Genomic DNA, 22,878 nt, shown 5'->3' on the forward strand with positions numbered 1-22,878 from the left:
TGCGTCCAGGTAGCATAGGCACGCCTTGTAGTGGAACTGTAACCCGAACAGTGAATGAGCCCATGTTAAGGACGAAGGAATATGTGAGCGCCAAGAAACATCAGAAAAGAGAAAGTAACTTGCCGAATAAAAATATTGTTGTTTTGTTCACCACTCCATGTCATGCTTTTTTCATCCCAAGAGCTTTGTTGCTAGGTGACACTGGTTCATTTGAGGAAGTTACTGACACTTGATAGGGAGATGTAAGGGCTGGTTTACCATCTAGATACCCAGCTATATAAGGGTGATTTTGTGAAGTGCTAAAGCAGGTACTAATACAATGATAACGTTATCACTGTCTTTCAGGTATATTCACCGACAATTTCATCCTGTTATCCTTTCTGGAGCAACCCCATCTCTGCTTTATTCAAATTTCAAAGAAAGCAACTTCCCCCGATGTAAACAAAAGGCTGGAAAAACTCTCATCCCTGGATAATAAGGTATGGTTTTAAAGTAGTAATCTACCATAAGTGAATGCGAATGTGCCCTAAATTGTGCTCATGAAAAGTGTTGATGATTAAGTGCCGGTGCTGAGCACCGGAACCCACCGGCGCAAATTAAGCACCGGACATCACTGGTTCAAATTAAGCACTGGATGTAGCGTCCCTCTGTGGTAGTGTAGGTGCTGCCTTTTGCGAGTCTGTATTTTGTGACCCTGCGACAGTGCAGACCGACTAGCGCCTAAGCATTATTTGATTGGTTGATCGATTTATACTTTTCAAGGCACTGCGAGCAGACCCACTGATACTGTGCATCGTTCACCTGCCCTCTTCGAGCCAGTCTCAAGCTGCAAGTCGGCCATGTTTTCTAAGCAAACAATGCGTATGTAAATCGAGTTTTTATTATTATTTAAAGTGGCCACTCTGGACACAATCCGCAAACAGAGCAAGCCCAGCTGTCACGGCATAGTAGTATTGTTGTCCCATGCTGGGCCCGCCTTTCCTTATCAATAAACTATTCATCGGTTCACAATGGTTTTGTGGTTTGCCGGGACAGTCGCAGATGCAACAGCAGGACTTTCCTTTAGAGGTGCCTGAGGGCTGTAATCCCCCGGCCTATTGCAGAGAAGAGGCCTCCGAGCATATTTGGGGCTCCAGGAGACACGGGGGAGGCCGCCTCTTTAAAAACATACTTTTTGGCATACTTTTCAAATCCTTTCATGTATTTTATTTAGGTCTTGCAAAACATTGTTTCAGCACTTGTCTGTTTTCGTAGTCTGGTGAGAGAAATGTGCTTGAATTCCTTAAGAATTTCTCGAGTAGTCACGATAAACTGCGACTGTCACAGCTTCCAAGGTGCAGGATGTGGCCTAACCGCTAGAGCGGTCAACGTCGAAGCTGGGGAACCCGATTCGAGTCTCGGCATGGACCTCCACGTCCTGTGATTCTGGGCAAATAGCTTAACCTCCCTGTGCCTAACAAAATAAACGTGTCCGCCTGTAAAGCGCTCCGATACCTTTGGTCGAATTCGCACTATATACAATAAAAATGTAAAACCTCTCAGTCGTAAACATTTATGCATAGAGAAATGTAGGAAAGGTCTTCCTCTCTGTATGGTGTTGTTTTGTATTGCAAGATTTGAATAGCGATTACTCCCCTAAGGCGGGTGTTGAAGCCCTTGAATACATTGGTAGCATTTGTGGTTGGAAGTGTGTTGTCTTTGTTGTGATCCTATGTGGGAAGTGTTTACATGTTGTGCGTGATGACAACCGAGGTGCAGTTATTGTGATTTAGACGCAGCACTTCGCAGTATGTGGATAAGTGCCGGCTTTAGGATGGTGCGACCTGTGCTGTCGCACCAGGCGCCATGGTCAAGGGGGAGCCCTCTGCATGGCAGGCTGAATTGAGGGAAGAGCAGCCTGTATAGATCTTTGCGCGCTAAGTATTTTTCAGGGGATAATTACAACAGCATGATAGCTCTGGTGGTTAGTGCGATAGATTGAGAGATTTTCGATTTGTTTTTATTATGATCCTTTTCATGCAGCTCAGCACCTTAGTTTACTGCGCATCGTAAAATCGTAGTTAATCTGCCCCTTCATTTCTCCAATGAAGGCACTCCCCAACGTGGGAGACTGATGTGAGTAGGTACCGGAGAGATGCCAATCCCCAATGTAATTCCAGAAGAAAAGGAGAACCCAAAAGGAGGCCAGAAGGAAGCCATTTGAATTTAAAAGAGGAATCCTAGCAAAAGCACAATGAATGTGCTCTAATTAAAAAAGATCGAGGATTACAACCAGTCAGGGTCCTGGGGAGAACCTAAAAGGAATAGGAGGTTTAAAACGCATCGACGGACAAACTTCGGGAGCGTCTTTATTGAATTTAAGTTGTACAGTTGACATTCAAAAAAAGGCACAAGAACTGATAAAGTCTACTGCGACAGAACTGGCTTAGAACCCCCAAGGGACATGGTAACAAGAGGGTTTGCATGAATAATTATAGCAACTGCAACCTCTGCATGTGTTCATTATCAGACTGGTCATATGAGTATTTGTCAATATTTGTCACTATTATACAAGTAATTTCAGAGTTTTGCGTAGTGTTGTATAGTGTGAAAACGTTGTCTATTTGATTTTCTGAATGTGGGATATGTTTAAGTGTAAAAAATTGCATAGAAGATCACAAATTAAGTTGTGAATAAACACACAGCTCAAGAAAATTAATTTACTTGCCCGAAAATATGTAGTGTTCTTTGAATAATTACAGCTAGAGTAATCTGTGTTCTATATGTTTTAAGGAATCCCAACCCAGCTGTAATAAAAGGGCCCAACCTCCACATGCGTAACTTTATAAAAGTGCCATTTCTACCTGCTCACAAGTAAACATTATCGCTCATTAAATATAGTAAGGTAACCCAGTGTTACTTTGGAAGAGGTAGGCCTCACAGTAGTGAAAAATAAATGTGCATGTTTTTTACTATAAGGACATGTAAAACATAAAAGTATGTGTCCAACTTTTTAAATACAATGCACCATGCCTTACGGGCTGTTTAGGGCCTACGCTAGGGCTGACTTATATTTATTATAGAGGTTGTTTTAGGCTTGGCAAATGGGTTATTTTGCCAAGTTGGATTGGCAGTTTAAAACTAGATGCAGGCTGCCTGGGCCAAGTTTTGTGGGGTGACACAGTAAGTGCTGCAGGCCCACTAGTTGATTTTAATTTACCAGCGCTGGGTATATGGTATACCACTTTACTGGGGACTTATAAGTAAACAAACTATGCCAATGTACCCTCTGTTGCTCCAGGTACATGTGTAAAATGCCAGCTTTCCCACACATTCCTTGGCCTGCAAATCTATCTGAGTTGGGAATGGTTTGTTTGTGTAGGCCCTCTGCATTTCAGCAGTAAATCCCTGAACTTTCAAGATAATTGACTCAAAATTTAACATTTTAATATTGGTGCTCTTGGAAGCTGTCAACAGGGTGGTCTCCTTGATAAATTCAGCCTTATTGGCATCAGGTTGTAGATGTATTTTCATGTTTTGTCTGTAAGGTCCCCTGTTTGGACTGAGACGTTTTAAGGGTATCAGTGGAATGCCTGCCACAATTGTTTGGTTATCTAATATTTAATCCAATCCAAAAGTTCTTTATTTCGGCCGTCAAGACCATAAAAGATGCAATTAAAAAAACATGCAAAATCACATTTCATATTAAAATGTAAAAACAAGCAAGGGAACAAGGGAACAAAGACACGGTAGTACAGTAAGTATGACAATCCATGAGATTCCAGATGCCTGACATTACAGTTAATTTCATGAATATTGGTTACATTTTCAGTATGTTGTTCCTTTTCCACCACATAGCCATTAAAAACTTGGCAAGTGCAAATGCAATATAGTGGAGGGTACTTGTCTTCAGAATTCTATGTGATTGTAAACAGTGTCTGAAGCCAAGATTCCTACACACAGGTGCTAACCAATACTTTCTTGATCTACTATAAGCAGGGGAAAAAAACAGCACATGTAGTTCATCCTCCACGCACGTGCTGCACCCTGGGCAAATATTATCATCCGATGTAGACCATTTACTCGTGAAATCTTTAAGTGGTAGTGTGCCGAGCCTCCATTGGATAAAAAGTTTATTTGATGTAGTGGGAAAAATGATATCCATAAAACCCTCAAATTTGAATGAACTTTTGGAAGCCAGATATTGTTCAGTGCGGGTGCCAATATTCGGTGCGCACAAGAGCGTGGCTAAACTTTTGTCCTTAAAAATCTTACTGAGCATTTTACGAGATACCACAGAACAGCCTCTTTCAGGGTCATCCCACAAGTCATCCAAACCCAATCGATAGAGCTCTCGTCTCACATATGCCAACCATGGTATTCTGTCTGCACAATTGTAGCTCAGGATGTGCTTCAGGTCTTGCTTGTAGTGTGACAGTTCAGGGGTCGACCAAAGCCTGTGCCAAAACCTCAGTGGCATTAGGGCCAGATAGTCTCCTATTGAGGGGAGCCCTAGATCCAATCTCAATGGTAGAAGGGGCGTACCTTGAGGCAACGACAGCAGTCGTCTAAGGAAGCTGGTTTCTACCTTGACTAGTTCTGACCCCGCCTTGTTACCCCATAATTCCCCCCGTAAAGTGAGGCTGCCCTAGCTTGGGTTTTGTACATCTCCAGAGCTGGACTAACTGGCTTGAAGGTTGAAGAGTTCGAGACCTTCAAAATGGCCCCCACCATTTGTGATAGCTTTAAACGGGATCTTGCTATCTGTGGGCCCCAAGAGAGATTTTCATGAAGGGTTACCCCCAGATACTGGAATGTTCTAACCCTTTCCAGCCTATCCGATCCCAGAGTTGGGTTCGGCCTAGTAGTTACAGAGGGATTAAAAACCATGAACTTGGTCTTCTCTGCATTGATCTCTAGCCCATGCGCCCTGCAGAAGTCCCCAAACCCGTCCAATATCCGCTGGATCCCCATCGGGGATTTTGACAGCAGGAGAGTATCATCGGCAAACATTATTGCCGGAACCCTCCTGCCTGCCAACCTAGGGGCGTCATTGTTGGTGACCTTATCAAGGTAGGATATTACATTGTTGACATAGAGGCAGAACAGGGTTGGTGCTAAGACACAACCCTGTCTTACCCCCCTGCCCACTGGGAACCTAGACAACAATGCCCCATCCCTCCCACACCTAACCTGGGCAAAATTTCCATTATGGAGGCGGATTATTACTTGAAGGAGCTGTGGTGGGAGACCAAGCTCCCTGAGTACCGCCCATAGTTTTGCACGTGGTACTAGGTCGAATGCGGACCTCAGATCCACAAACACCATGTACAGACTTCCCCCCTCGATCCCCGCCGTTTTCCAATAGAGGAGAACAAGGCGGAAAATCTGATCCATGCAGCCTTGGAGGATAATCCTGTTGCTTTGTTTCTGGTCTCCCTCGTTGCCATGTTCTTACAGTCTCGGTGTGTGATGTGTTTCCTATGGGAACTGTATCGATATTCCTGTTTCTGACCCTTGTCCGGTTAATAAATCACTAGTGGCCATACAACGGCACAGAAACCCGTTTTCTGATTAGGTCATAGCGCATGCTATCACATTAGGCAAGCACTATCCCTCCAGCCCCCCTAGAAAGCATACCGAGTTCTCAAAACAAATCAAACCTCCAGCAACCTGGGAAATCCCCCGCAGCTATTGTTTTGATTTAGCCAAGAACTCCAGTAAAGAATGTAAGAACAACCAGTTCTTATGACATCCTTATTGACGTATTTATGTCCATCCTTACGTCAATCTCGGCACCTTTCAGGTATAAATAATACCGACATTGCCCTAAGCAAACACACGGTGGTGACGAGATTGGAGCAGCGCGACTTGCCGAGGAGCCCAGCTGATGCAGAAAGCCCACGGACGCTGCCCCTCCCTTTTGACGCGCTGAGAGAGAGACGCTGCCTTTTCTCTTGCCGAGAAATCCAGCTCCGGCGTTTCCAGCCGCCCTCGCAGGCAGCTGGGATATCAAGTCCTGAGATAGAGATACCAGCCCTCCAGCCTTCTAAATCCCAGGTACTGAACTGAATAACCCCTTACAGAGAATTCTTGAGTCAGACCCTTGGCAAAGCAAACTTAACTTAAACTGCTACTTATCTACTCCCGCCCACGTATTAGGCTTAGGTCAGGTACACTGGGGTAGGCGTAGTTAGAAGCACCAGTTGAGTACGATTAGTCAATGTATATATGTATGTATCTATTTTATCCATTTTAAAGTATCATATGGCTAAGAAACCATATCAATGCTTTTACAGTATTATTTTATAATTCTGCTTTTACTGTATGCACTGTACTTAACTATAAGTATTGCAATAATAGCGATTCATTTCTCTTGTATGAGAAAAGAGACTGATCAATAAATAACACCTTTTTATTGTACACGCCCGTCTCTTCCTTTTCTCTACAATCTGGTGAAACTAAGAATGCACGTACTGACTGAGTAAAATAAGTTGTCTTTTGTTTTCACACGACTCTAGAGATATACTCTTGATTAGGGGGAGCAAAGTTGTCATGTTCTATGGTTGTCAGAAACTAAATCCCTTCTTGTCTATCCAGGGAGGTTAAACTCCTCCTTGCCTATTCGAGAAAGTTTCTAGTGAACTCTGAGCTAGCTGGCACACATAACTTTAAGTCTAATATCGTCAGTAGAAGACCTAGTTAACCACAGTCCTACGTCTATACTATTGAAGATATTATTCCAATGCGCAGAGCCTATTGGGATATTAGGAACTACACTACAGGTGTACCTTGTTCCCAACCAGACAGTAACAGTTGGTCACGGGAGGAGCTGTACGGCTGCACAGGGGCCAAGAGGGATGGTCCGGTCTCCTCCGGGCTCGAACGGGGTACAACGGGCCCGCCCTTGGCCCGGCGCCGACCCGCGCGTGTCCCGCGTGCGCGTTGATGGGTGGAGCTATATAGGAGTAGGCCGGGAGGGAAGAGTCGCCAGGTGCGGCAGGTTGGGCGCCGCACTGTCCACTGGGACTCGCAGTCCCGTTATCTGCGCAATCCGGTATTAATCTCCCCCAAATCGCTGGTCTGTCTCCTCTCAGTGGCAGGGAAGCAGTCACACACCTCTGACCCAACGCCTCGACTGCGAGCGGCCCTGGGGAGAACCTAAAAGGAATAAGAGGTTTAAAACGCATCGACGGACAAACTTGGGGAGCGTCTTTATTGAATTTAAGTTGTACAGTTGACATTCAAAAAAAGGCATAAGAACTGATAAAGTCTACTGCGACAGAACTGGCTTAGAACCCCCAAGGGACATGGTAACAAGAGGGTTTGCATGAATAATTATAGCAACTGCAACCTCTGCATGTGTTCATTATCAGACTGGTCATATGAGTATTTGTCAATATTTGTCACTATTATACAAGTAATTTCAGAGTTTTGCGTAGTGTTGTATAGTGTGAAAACGTTGTCTTTTTGATTTTCTGAATGTGGGATATGTTTAAGTGTAAACAATTGCATAGAAGATCACAAAATAAGTTGTGAAACACACAGCTCAAGAAAATTTATTTACTTGACTGAAAATATAAAGTGTTCTTTGAATAATTACAGCTAGAGTAATCTGTGTTCTATATGTTTTAAGGAATCCCAACCCAGCTGTAATAAAAGGGCCCAACCTCCACATGCGTAACTTTATAAAAGTGCCATTTCCACCTGCTCACAAGAAAACATTATCGCTCATTAAATATAGTAAGGTAACCCAGTGTTACTTTGGAAGAGGTAGGCCTCACAGTAGTGAAAGATAAATGTGCATGTTTTTTACTATAAGGACATGTAAAACATAAAAGTATGTGTCCAACTTTTTAAATACAATGCACCCTGCCTTACGGGCTGTTTAGGGCCTACACTAGGGCTGACTTATATTTATTATAGAGGTTGTTTTAAGCTTGGCAAAGGGTTTATTTTGCCAAGTTGGATTGGCAGTTTAAAACTAGATACAGGCTGCAATTGCAGACCTGGGCCACGTTTTGTGGGGTGACACAATAAGTGCTGCAGGCCCACTAGTTGATTTTAATTTACCAGCGCTGGGTATATGGTATACCAATTTACTGGGGACTTATAAGTAAACAAACTATGCCAATGTACCCTCTGTTGCTCCAGGTACATGTGTAAAATGCCAGCTTTCCCACACATTCCTTGGCCTGCAAATCTATCAGAGTTGGGAATGGTTTGTTTGTGTAGGCCATCAGCAGTAAATCCCTGAACATTCAAGATAATTGACCCAAAATGTTACATTTTAATATTGGTGCTCTTGGAAGCTGTCAACAGGGCTGTCTCCTTGATAAATTCAGCCTTATTGTCATCAGGTTGTAGATGTATTTTCATGTTTTGTCTGTAAGGGTCCCTTGTTTGGACTGAGACGTTTTAAGGGTATCAGTGGAATGCTTGCCACAATTGTTTGGTTATCTAATATTTACCAAATGTGATTGTCTCACGCATAAAACTGCACGCTTCATGGCTGTTCTGAAGGAGCATCTCACTCAAGTTTTTTTCTTCAAATTTTTTAAAATTAATTTTCCAAGGTACAGGCTGGGCAATGCCTATAGCATACATTGACCCTTGACCCTGCCAGGTAGGTCGCTCCCCCTCCGCACAGCACCGCCTGTGTGTCCCTGCCCCAGCTGCCGCTGCTGAGGAAGTTCGAGGCCCTCCTCCACCCGCAGGCTACCACCTGCGCCTCATCCCTGGTGGCCAGTGGTAGGCCGTAGGTTTGCTCATCCTCCATTGTATTGCCTGTATTTTCTTTCATTGCTCCCGTTGTAGTGACTGCATTTTCATTGTTGTGTCTGTGACTGCTGTTGTCTTCTCCCCCGCTGCCTGTACGTGGTCTGTGCCCGTTCTCTCCCTCTGTTCCCCTCGCTGCCCCCTGTCTCTCTGCCCACTTTCCCTTCTGCTCCCCTCGCTGCCCTCATGTCTCTCTGCCCAGTTATTCCTTCTGCTCCCCTCGGGGCCCCTGTGTCTCTCTGCCTGTTTTTGCCTTCTGTTGCTTAGCTGCCCCTGCATTTCTGTGACCTTTCTGCCTTCTGTGCCACTCGTTTCCCCCGTTTTCTGTGACCTTTTGCCCTTTTGTGACCTTTCTGCCCTCTGTGCCACTCGTTTACCCCTCAATTGTTGTGCCCTTTGCTTTCTGTTTCCTTCGTCGCCCCTCACTGCCCTGCCGCTGCGTCCCTTGCGGCTCCGCCCCCCTGACTGCCCATTCGCTGCCCCCGCCTCCCAGCTGCTCCTCACTCCCACCTCCCCACACATGCCGGCCGCTGATCGGTCGCGCCCCTGGCGCACGGCAAGCCCATCTGCACCCGTCCACGCCTGGACCGCGCCCAGCGCTAGCACCCCTGGCTCCCGCACCCACCATGATGACCGCCGCCACTATGACGCCAGCACTCTGCACGTTCTCAACCCCGGACGGACCCACAACTGCTTCAAGACCGCCCCTAAACGCACACACGGTCCCTTCACCTGCCGGAACTGCAACTACACCATCCACAGAGCCGACGAACCACCCGCCAAGAAAGACCTCAGCCACCTCCGTGCATACTACTGAACACCCGTTCCGCACGCAAACACGCAGTCAAACTCTAGGGCCTGCTCAACACAACCTCCCCGGATGTCGCCTTCCTGACAGAGACCTGGATGAACACCTCCTCGGCACCCGACATCGCCATAGCCATCCCAGACGGCTACAAGATCACCCGCAGAGACCACACCAACAGAGTCAGAGGAGGAATCGCCATCGTCCACAAGAACAGCATCAGGGTCTCGACTAGCACAGATGACGCGCTCAGCACCGCCGAACAAATGCATTTCCAGATCCACACATACCCCAACTCCACCCTCAGAGGCACCCTCGTCTACCGACCCCCCGGACACTGCCCGCAGTTCTGCGACTCCATCGCCGACTACATCAGCCCGCACGCCCTGACCTCCACCAACTACTTCCTCCTCTGAGACCTGAACTTTCACCTTGAGAACAACAACGACAACAACTCCACAACCCTGATCGATAACCTTGCCAACCTCAGACTGAGACAACTCGTCACAACGCTCACCCACTCCGCCGGCCACACGCTCGACCCAGGCTTCTCCTCAAGCCCGCACGTCTCGGTCAGCCACACCACCGAACTCCTCTGGACCGACCACCGCTGCATCCACTTCACCTTCCAGAAACCCACCACACACCACCGCACCCAACAGATCCCCCGTGGCCGCTGGAGCAAAATCACCGAAAACCAACTACATGCAAACCTCGCTCTCAACCCACCCACCGAACCCTCCAACACCGACGTCGCTGCCCACAACTTCAGATGCTGGATCGAGGACTGCGCCAACACCCTCGCACTGCTGAAGAAACCCCCCCACAAAGACCCCAGCAAGAGGGCCAGCTGGTTCACAGCAGAACTCCTAGATTCCAAGCAAGCCTGCCGGAAACTAGAGAAGAAATGGCACAGCGAACAAACTCCGGACTGCCACGCAGCACACAAGGACGCCGCCCGCAACCACCACCACCTCATCAGGGCTGCCAAGAAGACCTCCTTCAAAGACCGCCTCGACTAAACAACGCACACGACAGCAAGGAGCACTTCAACATCATGAAGGAACTCTCTAACCCCAGCTCCAACACCAAAGACATCCCGCCGTCGCAAGCCCTGTGGGACTCTCCCTCACCACCTTCTTCCACCGCAAGGTAGCAGACATCCACGACAGCTTCAACACCCAGACAGCCCCAACAGACAGCAACACAACAGACCCTCCGCACATCGTCGACCACGTCCCCTTACTAGCCTGGACCAGCGTGAGCGTCGATGACACCATCAAGACCATGAGCACAATCCACTCCAGCTCTCCGTCAGACCCATTCCCGCACCACGTCTTCAACAAAGCAAGCAGCTCCATCGCACCCCACCTACGCAACGTCATCAATCTCTCCCTTGAGACCTCGACCTTCCCAGAGAGATGGAAACACGCCGAGATCAACGCCCTACTCAAAAAACCCAAGGCAGACCCAAGAGACCTCAAGAACTTCTGACCCATCTCTCTGCTCCCCTCCCCGGCCAAGGTCATCGAGATCGTTAACAGACTGCTAACCCGACACCTCAAAGAGAACAGAATCCTGGACCCTTCCCAGTCAGGGTTCCACAGCACCGAGACCGCCCTCATCGCCGCCACCGACGACATCAGGACCCTGCTAGACAACGGGGAGACTGCAGCACTCATCCTCCTAGACCTCTCTGCCGCCTTCAACACCATCTGCCACCGCACACTACGCGCACGCCTCCACGCCGCAGGGATCCGATACAGCCTCCACCCTCACCGACCACGCACGCAACCTGGGAATCATCCTCGACTCAATGCTCTCAATGACCAAGCAAGTCAACGCCGTCTCCTCCTCCTGCTTCAACACCCTCCGCATGCTCTGCAAGATCTACAGATGGATTCCGACAGATACAAGAAAGACAGTCACCCAGGCCCTCGTCAGCAGCAGACTCGACTACGGAAGCGCCCTCTACGGGGGAGCCCCAACCAAGCTCATCAATCGACTATAATGCATCCAAAACGCCTCGGCACGACTGATCCTCGATGTACCATGACACGGCCACATCACCCGCCACCTGAGAAACCTGCACTGGCTCCCTGTCAACAAGAGGATATCCTTCAAGCTCCTCATCCATGCACACAAGGCACTCCACAAGACCGGCCCAGCCTACCTTAACAGACGGCTCTCCTTTTACACCCCCAACCGCCAGCTACGCTCCGCCGACCTCTCACTCGCCACCGTCCCGCGCATCTGTAGAACAACCACCGGCAGGAGATCCTCCCACCTCGCCGCCAAGACATGGAACACCCTCCCACTGAGCTCTACGACAGACCCAAGACCTGCTGACCTTCAGGAGGACACTAAAGACCTGGCTGTTCCATCAGTAGCGGCCCCCACCCAGCGACTTGAGACCCTCACGGGTATGTAGTGCGCTTAACAAATGACTGATTGATTGAATATAGTTTGATGCAGAAAGTACCATGTTTTTGGAAACCTCATCAAACTGGCCTGCCATACATCTGGCCTTACAACTGAAATGGAGCAAGATCATCACAAAATTCCCTCAAACGCAAATGACTAGGTGTATATGTATTGACGACAGTTACTCTTCTTAGATATGTTAGTAAGTAGGGCATAGTACCAGGCGAATTTATGAAGGGTCGGTTTGTGGCCGAAGGGGTAGATTAATACCCTGATATGACTCCCAGCCGGACCAAATCTTCTGTGCTTCTGCCCGCCCCATCCCTAGTAGACTGCAAACCATTGGCGGGGAGGTCGCCTTTCACACCTGGGCGTTGTCCCTTTTGGGCAGTGTGAGGCCCAGAAACAGTAAGTGTTGTCTATAGCGGTTCCTGCCAATCTCCTCTGTGCTGTAGAGCAAGAACAGCCTATGGTCAAGTGGGAGGTTCCAAGACACGGCACAGGAAGGACGAGGTTATCCGTCAATATGGTTGTAGTACCTCGCAACTCCAGACCGTATGAAGGAAGGTGCCCTCTGCGTCCCCACATCTGAGACATATGGGGGACTGGATGACACCCATTCTCCACAGAAGGGACCGGGTAAAATATGCTCAGTGAAGGTATTTAAACTGAATAAGGCAGTATATCCTGGAGACAGCAACGCCCCAGGGACTGGCAAGGGCCTCAGTCCAGTCACCATCTGTCATGGTTGGCAGATCTGTTGCCCATGCTTCCCTGGTCTTGTGTTATGTGGTTCGTGTGTGGGTAGTCAAGGTCTGGTATATTTGTCATATCTTGTGTGCTCCCAGGTCTCCCATCAGTAGACGGCCCTCTAGGGGGTAAAATTTGGATAGGTTGTCCAACGGACGAACCAGGGGGGTCAGGGCATGTCTCGTCTGCAAGTATTTGTAGAACTGGGACTTATGCAGTTGAAATTCATTTTGCAGTTGTTGGAATGATTTAAGGGTGAGACCTTGCAGGATATCGGCTAGTGTGGAAATCCAGAGGAGATCCGATTTATGAAAGCCAGAGAGTTTGGTGACTAGGCGCGAGTATGTGCCTTGCCATAAGGGGGTCGTTTGTATCAGGCGTCCTAACCAGCCCATGTTTTTAATCGTGTAGCGCCAAATTTGAATTACTGTTTCGCGGCCGGAGGGAGAATATCAAGGTTCATTTGAATGTAGAGGAGATTCTGTAGGGGGTACCCACCATAGCCAGACTTTCCACGGCATAGGCCGGGTCTATATGTGGTCTATACCACCACTCATTAATGACTAACAAATGGGAGGCTGCGTAGTATGTGTATACATCCGCCACTGCAATGCCCCCGCAGTAGGTCGACTGTGTGCAGGTACGCAGCATTCCTCAGATAGCACCTCCCTGCCATAAGAACTTGTTAAGGATTGCATTGATTTGGGCGAACCATGTGCGAGGGATAGTATACAGGAAGTTTTGCAGTTGATACAGTAACTGAGGCAGGGAAACCATCTTAAAAATTGCTGATCGACCATACAAGGACAGCGGCAGCTGTGACCTAATTGTGGTATTGTCGCAAACGGCTGGGAGTAGTTGGGTAATATTATGTGTCCACGATTCCCTGGGTCATGGTGAAATAAACACTCCTAGATATTTAAATCCTTCCATCGCGTGGGACTACTGTGCAGCCCAGGTTCCACATCTCGGGTCCCCACATACAGGAAAGAGCACTGATTTTGAAGGATTAGCTCCCAGGCCGTAGGTCTTCCCGAACACCCGGAGAATTTGAAGAATACAAGGCCCAGAGGACCAAGGATCAGTCATAAAAAAGAACACATCATCGTCATGCAGCGCGATTCTGTAGGATTGTTCTCGCGACCACTGAAACCCACGGATCAGTGGGTCATGCCGCACCCAAGAGGCCATGGGCTCTATGGCCGAGGCAAATAACGGGGAAAGGGGACAGCCCTTCCTCATACCACGACAAATAGGAAAGGATGTCGACCTGTGTCCCGCCACCCGCATCCGAGGCTGAGAGGTCTGTATATAACAGCTGGACATATGCCAGGAATTGCTGTCCTAAGTTGATGGCGCAAAGGAGTTAGAATAGGTAGGTCCAACTTAAAGAATCAAACGCCTTATCGATGTCGGCCAAGGGGGTGGCCGTGGGTTGGCCCAACTGTTGGGCCTTCGCGAGGGCATTATGGACTCGCCAAATTTTATGCCGGGTGGACCGTTGTTGCATGAAGCCAGGCTGGTCTGGGTGAATGAGTTCCTGGATGCACGAGCAGAGGCGATTGGCAAAAATGTTGCCCAGGAGGTTGGGTCCGAAATTGAGAAGAGAGATGGGGCGGTATTAGGAGGGATCTTCAGGGGGCGACCGGGTTTCAGGAACATGACAATTTCGCATTTCGCCAATCCAAGAGTAAGATGTGTTTTTCGAGTGCTTCGTGAAGTGCCTCCAGCTGTTATGGACCTAGTGTTGTCATATGTGGCCGTAGGAAATCGCTAGGGAAGCCATTGGGGCTGGGTGCTCTGCTGTGATGGCTACTAACCAGTACAGTTCTTAGTTCATCTACCGTTATTGGGGCATCTAATTGGTCTCAAACGTGGTCTGAAACCTTTTGGGGCTATATCTGTTAGGAACTCCTCTATAAGGGCGCTCAATATGAGTTCTTTCTGTTTATAAAGGAAGCATAATAAGCTACGAATACTTAGACCACCGTCTCTGGGGAAGTACATAGTACTCCGTCCCCGTCTCGAAGCGCTGGAACGGGAGTTGGGGCCATTGGGGTCTGGCACAACCGATGAAGCATTTTACTAGACTTGTCCCCCCATTGTTAAATCCTGTGCTGTGTTGCCAGCCAAACCTTGCGCGCCTCATTAATAAGGAGTTGATGTATTTGTTGCTGTACTTGGAGGAGATTGCTATGCGATCCCGGGCTGGCACCTGCAGCCAATTGTGCTTCAAGGGACCCCTGACGGTCTTCTAGTTCAAGTATTTGGGCTAGACGTTTTTCGCCCGCCTGGATGCAAATGTCAACGTCCCGAATTGTAGGTTGAAAAGCCGCCCATAGAATAACACTCGACAGGGATGAGTCAGCATTGGTCAAGAGATAGTCAAAAATGTCCTGGCATAGGGCCTCCTGGTAGTTAGGGTCTTGGAAGTGCCAGGGCGACATACGTCACTGAAAGAGGGGCTTCTAGGACTTTAGACAAAGCTTAAGTAAGACCGGTGAATGGTCTGATAATCCCCTAGGCAGGATGGATATGTGGGATACCGTGTGTATGTAACTGTGAGGAAGGAAGACCTAATCTAGTCGTTATAGAGTGCCATATATGACGGATAAATATGTAAACCTCTCTCAGAGGGGTGATGGTCATGCCACGCATCTGACTACCCCAGTTTAGTAGCTAGGTGATGGAGTTTGGAATTGCCCGTTTGGGTTTCCCATCCTGGCCCGTGCCAGCGATGACATAACATCATTCCAATCACCCCCCAGCAAGATTAGACCCTCTGGGAGTTTCCCCCACACCTGTGAAATTCTGTCCGTGAACGGATTCCCCAGGGGAGGAGAGGCATAGACACAGCCCATAGGGACGCATTCGCCATACAGTGTGCATGTGATGATAGTGTAGCAACCCCCGGGGTCTAGCCACTGTTTGCTTAAGATAAATGGGACGCGGTGATGCACCAGAATAGCCGTGCCCCATGCGTACCCTGAATGGTATACTGTGGTATATCCAAATCTATTGAGGCATGAGGTTTTATTGCCTAGGAGATGAGTCTCCTGTAGGAGGAGGATGTCTGCTTTGCAGCGTTTGGCCTGTTGGAGAACGGAGCCCCATTTGATTTTGTTGAGCAACCCTCTAACATTTCAAGAAACCATGTTTAATTCCCCCAGCTGAGGAATATGTGCGTTTGGAGTCATCTGTCGTCTATGTGGATTGCTATCTCAGTTGTGTTTATGAAGGTGTGATGTAGTCTGTGTGTTCGATATCTACAACAATATTCATTTGAAAGGACTGAACTTTCCCCTCCACCAATCCCCCATCCTCCATACTGCCACCAACAAGGAGTATCTGTCACGGTGGGGAGGCGACCGGGGCCCCAACAGGGGGATCCTGGGGATCTCCGCCAAACATACCCAAACATCCCAAAACAGCTAAACATAACGGTTCAGGAGCATAACAGTTCCTTGGGTGGCCCCCAAGCCAAGTAGGTTTTCCCAGCGGTTTCGCATACAAGGGAAAAGTGCTGCGATCAGATGGGGCTGCAGGCCAGAGAAACGGCCGCAGGCGATTGACATTATGACGCTTCCTCCTGGGTCTGGGAATGCCAGTTGAAGATGGACCTGTGCCTCCTCTTAGAAGTACCCCTATTCTGGCTATTTCTCTGCAATCCTTTTGAGGAGTCTGATTACAGCAGTGGTGTGGGGTGTGTGGTTTGAGGTGTTTCATCCGCCCAGGCGAAGATTGCCTCAGGGGTATCAAAGAAATATGATTTTGAGTTGTATGTGACCCTCATTTGAGCAGGGTAAAGCAGTATGTAGGGTATTTTGAGTTCCTGAAGCCTGCGTTTGGCGTCCGTAAATGACTGGCACTGTTGCTGCACCAGTCTCGTGTAATCCAGGAAGATCATAATGGACAGTGATTCAAAGAGCAGCTGGTCCTTTTGCCTTCTTGCAAACTGTAGGATGGCGTCCTGGTCGGCATATTTTAACAGTTTGGCGATCACCGGTCTCGGGCGTTCACCAGGGTGGGCTTCTTCATCAGTGCCTGGTGGGCTGTTTATACTACAAAGCAGGAGGGCAGGGAGTCCTCTGGTAGAAGGGTCCTTAGCCACCTTGTAAGAAAACTGCCCATATTGGGCGCAGACAGGCTTGCCTTAGGCTCGCCCGCTGCGCGGCCACGCAGCGGTGGCATATAAGGGGAGGTCAGAGGGAGGAGCAGCTGGGAGGCGGGAGTGGGGCAACAAATGGGCATGCAGGGGGGCGGGCCGCAGGGGAAGCAGCGGTGGGAAAAAGCGGGCGAAAAATAGGCAAGGGTACCAGGGGGCACAGAAGTCAAACAAGAGGGCAAAAAATAGCAATGAAAAAAGGCGAAGTTAGGTGGGAGACAAGGTTTACAAGGAGGCAGCAAACAGGAAAAACAGGAGGCAGAATACAATAGCAGCAGTACCGGACTCCCGAACTACAGAGGCAGAGGGCCTCAAATCTGCGGCAGCGGCGGTGTCAATCAGCAGAGCACACAGAAACGCTGGTGGAGCTGTGCGGCGTAGGGGAGCGACCTGCCTGAAGACAGGATCAAGGGTCGCTCAAGGTGAGATCCCTGACTGCTTAAAGTCTGGTCAGGTTTTGCCTATTCTCAAAAAAACTATGGCTGATCCAGAGGATCTTAATAACTTCCAACCAATCACAAACATCCCTATTGTGGCAAAGCTCCTTGAGAAATGTGCTCATGTACAACTGTTTAACCACATTGAGGAATTCCAGCAACTTAATCAATTCCAATTGGGCTTCCGTCAGGGCCACAGCACCAAAACATCCATCACTCATATAGTTGATGACGCTCTTACAATGCTTGATTGGAACAAATCCTTCCTATTAATCCTACTCAAACTCTCATCGGCTTTTGACACTGTCAAACATGACAATCTCCTGGAATGTAGGATGGGGCTCTCCAGCTCAGTACAAAATGGTTTGCCTCTTTTTTCCATAACAGAACACAGAGATTTAAAACCAATCAAACCCACTCCAGTTCCAGTCCTTGCACCCTGGGGGTTCCCCAGGGGTCCTCTCTCTCACCCACACTTTTCAACCTATTCATTGAACCTCTTACTGAAATCCTGAAAGCATCTAACACCCAGTATCGCATTTATGCGGATGACACCCAGTTGTACATGAAAATCTCTTCTCCTGATGATATCAAGACACTCAACGGAACCCTGCACAAAACCCAAAACTTGTTAACCTCCAACCATCTCAAACTGAACACCCTCAAAACTGAATTCTTCCTTATCTCCCCACCCAAGCAAGCCCCCATCTTGGAAAAATATATGAAAAATCTATCCGCTCGCAACTGCACACCACATACCATAGACTCTAAGAGATCTCTGGGAATAGTGCTGGATAAGAACTTAAACATGCAGGATCACATCAGCGCAACTACCAAAGGAGCGAACTTCCACTTGAGTATCCTAAGGAAATTAAAACCATTCCTTCCCTCGATGACTTCAAGTCCGCTGTGCAAGCATTAGTCAACTCACGGCTGGAATATGGCAGTGCAACCCTCTGCGGTCTACCGAGGTACAGACTGGCCCCTCTTAGGGATTCTTTGAATGCTGCTGCCTGGCTCCTCATAGGCATCAAGAAAACCAACTACATCTCCCCTGATTTGAAATCTCTAAATTGGTTATCTTTAGAGGCAAGGATACAACTAAAACATACCTGCATGACCCGTAAAGACCTTCATTTCAGCACTCCTCTATACCTCGCAAAAAAGCTAGAGCTTTTCGGGTGGTGCCTGTGCCTCCAGGAGCTCCAGTACCTTGTTGCTTAAACCAAAACAAGTTTTAAAAAATGAACACTTACAATCGGTCCTTCTCAGGTATTGCCCCCAAAATCTGAAACTCCCTACCTACGGAAACTGGACTGATTCCATCAACAGTGTCCTTCAAAAAGGAAGTTAAAGCTTTACTGATGAGTACTTTTCTGAATTAGAAGTTTAGCCACTGCCTTTTTGTCATATCAGCCTATCTCTGGCGGGTCCTCCTAGCTCAATGGTCTGCACCACCTCATCTATTGTCACGACGACTCTCCTTGCTGTATTCGACTTACATGTTCCTCTGCCTTCCTTGTCATGCTCATCTGCTTACATATGATATCCTGCATTGTTGCTATTCTGATCCCCTTCATTATTATGGAGTTATGTACCTGTTTTTATTTTTGTCTATTGCTGCTGTTTTGCCACAACTGTCTTCCCTTATGTGTGTCGCAATTCTCTGTAAAGCGCTCCGATACCCTCTAGGGTCATGTTTATACTATATAAACCTTTTTAAATAAATAAAACCGGACAGAAAGCCCTTTCAGCTTTTGAATCTGCTTCCTTGAAACTTCTTGGAAATGTCTCTGGGACATTTGAATGTCAGTAGACTGCAGGCAACACTTATATTTGATAGTAATTGAAAGCCATCTCCTTCATTTGTCGGCACATAAACATCACTTTAAAGAAATACGCTCAAAAGGTTGATCAGTGACTAATACAGATCTAATCTGATAGAGATATCTAGCCGCAGATTCCTTACCTTTGAATTTCTCAAGCGTCAGACTGGATCCTGAAGATTTTTCTCTGAGCATTATCCCTGCACGCCGGTAGGTGGCGTCGGCCGGCTCTGCCTGACTTTGGCACCGGCCGCACCCGAAGTGATGTCTGCGTCCCTTATATAGGCGCCACCTCAGCATGCTGACGTCCGTTCTTTTTCTTTCAGTGTCCGTCAAGCTCTGATTTGTGAAGAGAGCTACCCTCTGTCACTTTTTGACAGGATTTTTCGACCTTTTGTACCTCTTCCTTTTATAGTGTGTAGGGTGTCCTCTAGGAAGAGTTCAGGGTGCAAGCCGCGCAGCACCTGTCATCGCCTCATCTTGGTAACAGACCCCCAGTTGGTCTGCCTATGGTATCTGGAGCGCAACCACAACTCCAAGTCATTCTCCGACTGCCGGGCCATGGCACCAAATGCTTTGAGGGATCAGTCCCTGAAGCTGCTCACAGCCCGGCAGTCAATGTCATTCACAACTCCTCGGAGATCACGGAAGAGATGCAGCAAAGTTCGATGTGGCTTAGACATGACCGATGTGCTGGGTAGAGCGATTTCTGCGACGGTGGCTGATAGATGTCACACCTGGCCGCAAAAACATGTGACTTTTCAGTGGATGTCCAGACTTCACTCATGTCCTTTGATGGCATGCGTTTCTTCGGAGACAATGAAGACACGTTGCTGGAGCACTTTAAGGACTCATGGGCTACAGCAAAATCCTTGGGCCTCTCAGCTGCCTCCCGTCCAGTCTGCCGTTTGTTCCTTTTGTTCCACAACCCCTGTGTGGATGAGGGCATGGTTCATTCCGACCCCGTGGGTCAGGTAGCCAGAGGTCTGGTCAAGGGAGACATAGCAAGGGTTGCCAGCTAGAAGTCTGCTGTGGTGCTATACCTCTACTTTCTGGTCCCGAAAAAGGAAAAGGGCCTTCATCCTATCCTAGACCTACGGGCCCCCAACTACTTCCTCAAAAAGGAGAAATTCAAGATCCTCACATTGACTCATGTCTTGTCTGCCCTGGATCCAAGAGACTGGATGGTAGTGTTGGACTTGCAGGGCGCATATTTTCACATCCCCGCCCTGCCTGCCCACATGCATTTCCTGTGATTCACGGTGGGCCACAAGCACTTTCAGTTCACGGGGCTCCCTTTTGGCCTTACCAGCATCCCTCGGGTGTTCACCAAGGTGATGGCGGTGGTCCCAGCTCCTCTGCGCAGATTAGGGGTGACAGTCTTCCCCTATTTCGATGACTGGCTGTTGAAGACAAACTCGACCCAGGCTGTTTTCTCACACTTCGAGACTACAGCGGACCTCCTGCATTTGCTGGGGCTCAGTATCAACATCCCAAAGTCAAACCTGACTCCTTCTCAGATGCTCCCTTTCATCAGAGCTGATTAGAGTGCAGTTTCAGGCCTATCCTTCTGAGCGGCAAGTCCAGGATATTCAGGCTATAATACTAGTTTTCAGCCTCTATCCTGGATTTTGGTGACAATGACTCTTAGGCTGCTGCACCTCATGGCCTCCTGCATCCTGCTAGTGACACATGCCAGATGGCATATGCAAGCTCTGCAATGAGACATGAAGTTCCAGTGGGCATGCAGCAGGGGAATCTTGCTGACATGGTCCATATCTCGGAGGGAACTGCTCAAGTCTTGCAGTGGTGGCTGATGAACCGCGATTGATTCAGAGGCGGACCCCCCTCCCCATCCCCAAACCGATCTCACAGTCGTGACAGATGCATCACTTCTGGGATGGGGCGGCCATCTGGGAGAGGTGGAGATCAGAGGACTCTGGTCCCCGGCGGAATCCAGACTCCACATCAACATGCTGGAGCTCTGAGTGATCCGATTGTCATTGAAAGCCTTTCTACTCTCCATCAAAGAAAGTCTAATTCAAGTGTTTGCAGACACCACCACTGCCTTGTGGTACTGCAACAAACAGGGCGCAGTGGGGTTGTGGACTTTTGTCAAGAGGCCGTGCATCTCTGGACATGCCTGGAACAGCAGGGCAAATCCCTGGTGGTTCAACACCTGGCAGGTTCCCTGGATGTCAGGGAGGACAAACTCAGCCGTTGATGCCTAGCGGATTACAAGTGGCGTCTCCATCCGGAGGTGGCGCAAGGTCTCTTTCAGCAGTGGAGAGAGCCTTGGTTAGATCTGTTTGCTTCCACAGAGAACGTGATATGTTTCAGCAGTGGGGAGAACCTTTGTTAAATTTGTTTGCCTCCAAAGGGAATGCGCAATATCAGCAGTAGTGCGCAATGGAGTTCCTTTCATCGCGAGTCGAGCTCAGGCCTGCTGTACGCCTTTCAGCCCATACCACTCCTGCCCAGAGTTCCCAAGAAGATCAGGAATGAACAAACCTAAATCATCCTTGTTGCTCTTGACTGGCCGCCTGGTATCCTGAGCATCTGTAAATGAGCAGCAGCCTTAATCAGGCTGTGCCTTCTGGAGGATCTTCTGTGGCAGCATCAGGGGAGGTTTCTCGACCCGAACGTTTCAACTCTACGCCTTATTGCGTGGAGATCGAGAGGTGGCAGATGATGGCTTTCGACCTTCCTTCTGAAGTCTGTAATGTTATACTGGCAGCCAGATGTCCCTCTACTAAAATGGTATAAGCCTGCTGGTGGAAGAAATTTGTAATAGATTGTAAAGAGAGGTCTCTCTACCCTCAGTCTACTTCACTTTCCTATGTTTTACTTTTTATTTTGACCCTTGCCCTGCAGGGCTCTGATATGGACACATTGAAAGGGTATTTGTCTGCTTTGTCTGCTTTCCTGCGGCTGCCAGACCAACCCTCTTTACACATGTTTCCACCTTCTCCTTTTGTTATGCCTCAGAGGGACCCTAGTTTGGTTCTCACCTTCTTCATGTGTGCGACCTGCAGGCCCCTGCATAATTGCCCTCTCCGGCTGCTCACAATAAAAACAGACTTTTTAGTTGAAATCACATCTGCCAGGAGGGTAAGCGAGTTGCAGACCTATCGTCCAAGCCTCCTTTTTTACGATATTCCCTGACAAGTTGGTGCTTTGCATTAGAGCCTGTTTCCTCTCGAAAGTGGTAACACCTTCCCATGTGGCACAATCTGTCACCATGCCCACTTTGTACGCTCCTCTGCATCACTCTAAAGAAGAGGAGCAACTCCATCGTCTGACCCAAAAATAGTGTTGTCCATTACCTTGACCGCACAAAAGAGTTCAGGGTGGACGACCAGGTACATTGAAGCGAAAGAGTGTGGGCAGTGCAGAAGAGAACCATCTCCCAATTGGTCGTCCACTGCATCACAATTTGCTGTGCTCTGGCAAAGAAGCAGCCTCAGGAAGGCTTAAGGGCTCATTCCTCCTGCGCTACGGCTGCTACCACTACGTTGTAATGTGGAAACCCAGTCCTGGACATCTATCAGGCGGCAATGTTTGCATCCCTGCACATATTTGCCACGTATTACTGCCTAGACATTCAAGTCCGCAAGGATCGCCATTTTGGCCGCTAGTCTAAACCTGTCCGCAGTCCCTCCTCTGGGGATGGTATTGCTTGGGTATCTATTCAGACGTAAGGAATCTGTGGCT

The 22,878-nt window shown here is 48.5% G+C and overlaps 1 protein-coding gene across 13 annotated transcripts in view; it reads left to right on the forward strand.

Annotated features, from left to right (window-relative positions):
- Positions 1-22,878, forward strand: part of WDPCP (WD repeat containing planar cell polarity effector) — a 2,510,630-nt gene that overhangs the window by 631,098 nt on the left and 1,856,654 nt on the right. For all 13 annotated transcript variants that reach the window (XM_078649441.1, XM_078649443.1, XM_078649444.1 and 10 more), the window contains one exon: positions 346-479. In XM_078649441.1, the coding sequence (XP_078505567.1) occupies positions 346-479 (134 nt within the window). The remainder of the gene's footprint in view (positions 1-345; positions 480-22,878) is intronic.

Source organism: Lissotriton helveticus, chromosome 6, assembly GCF_964261635.1.
Source record: "Lissotriton helveticus chromosome 6, aLisHel1.1, whole genome shotgun sequence".
In the NCBI taxonomy this organism is placed as follows: domain Eukaryota; kingdom Metazoa; phylum Chordata; class Amphibia; order Caudata; family Salamandridae; genus Lissotriton; species Lissotriton helveticus.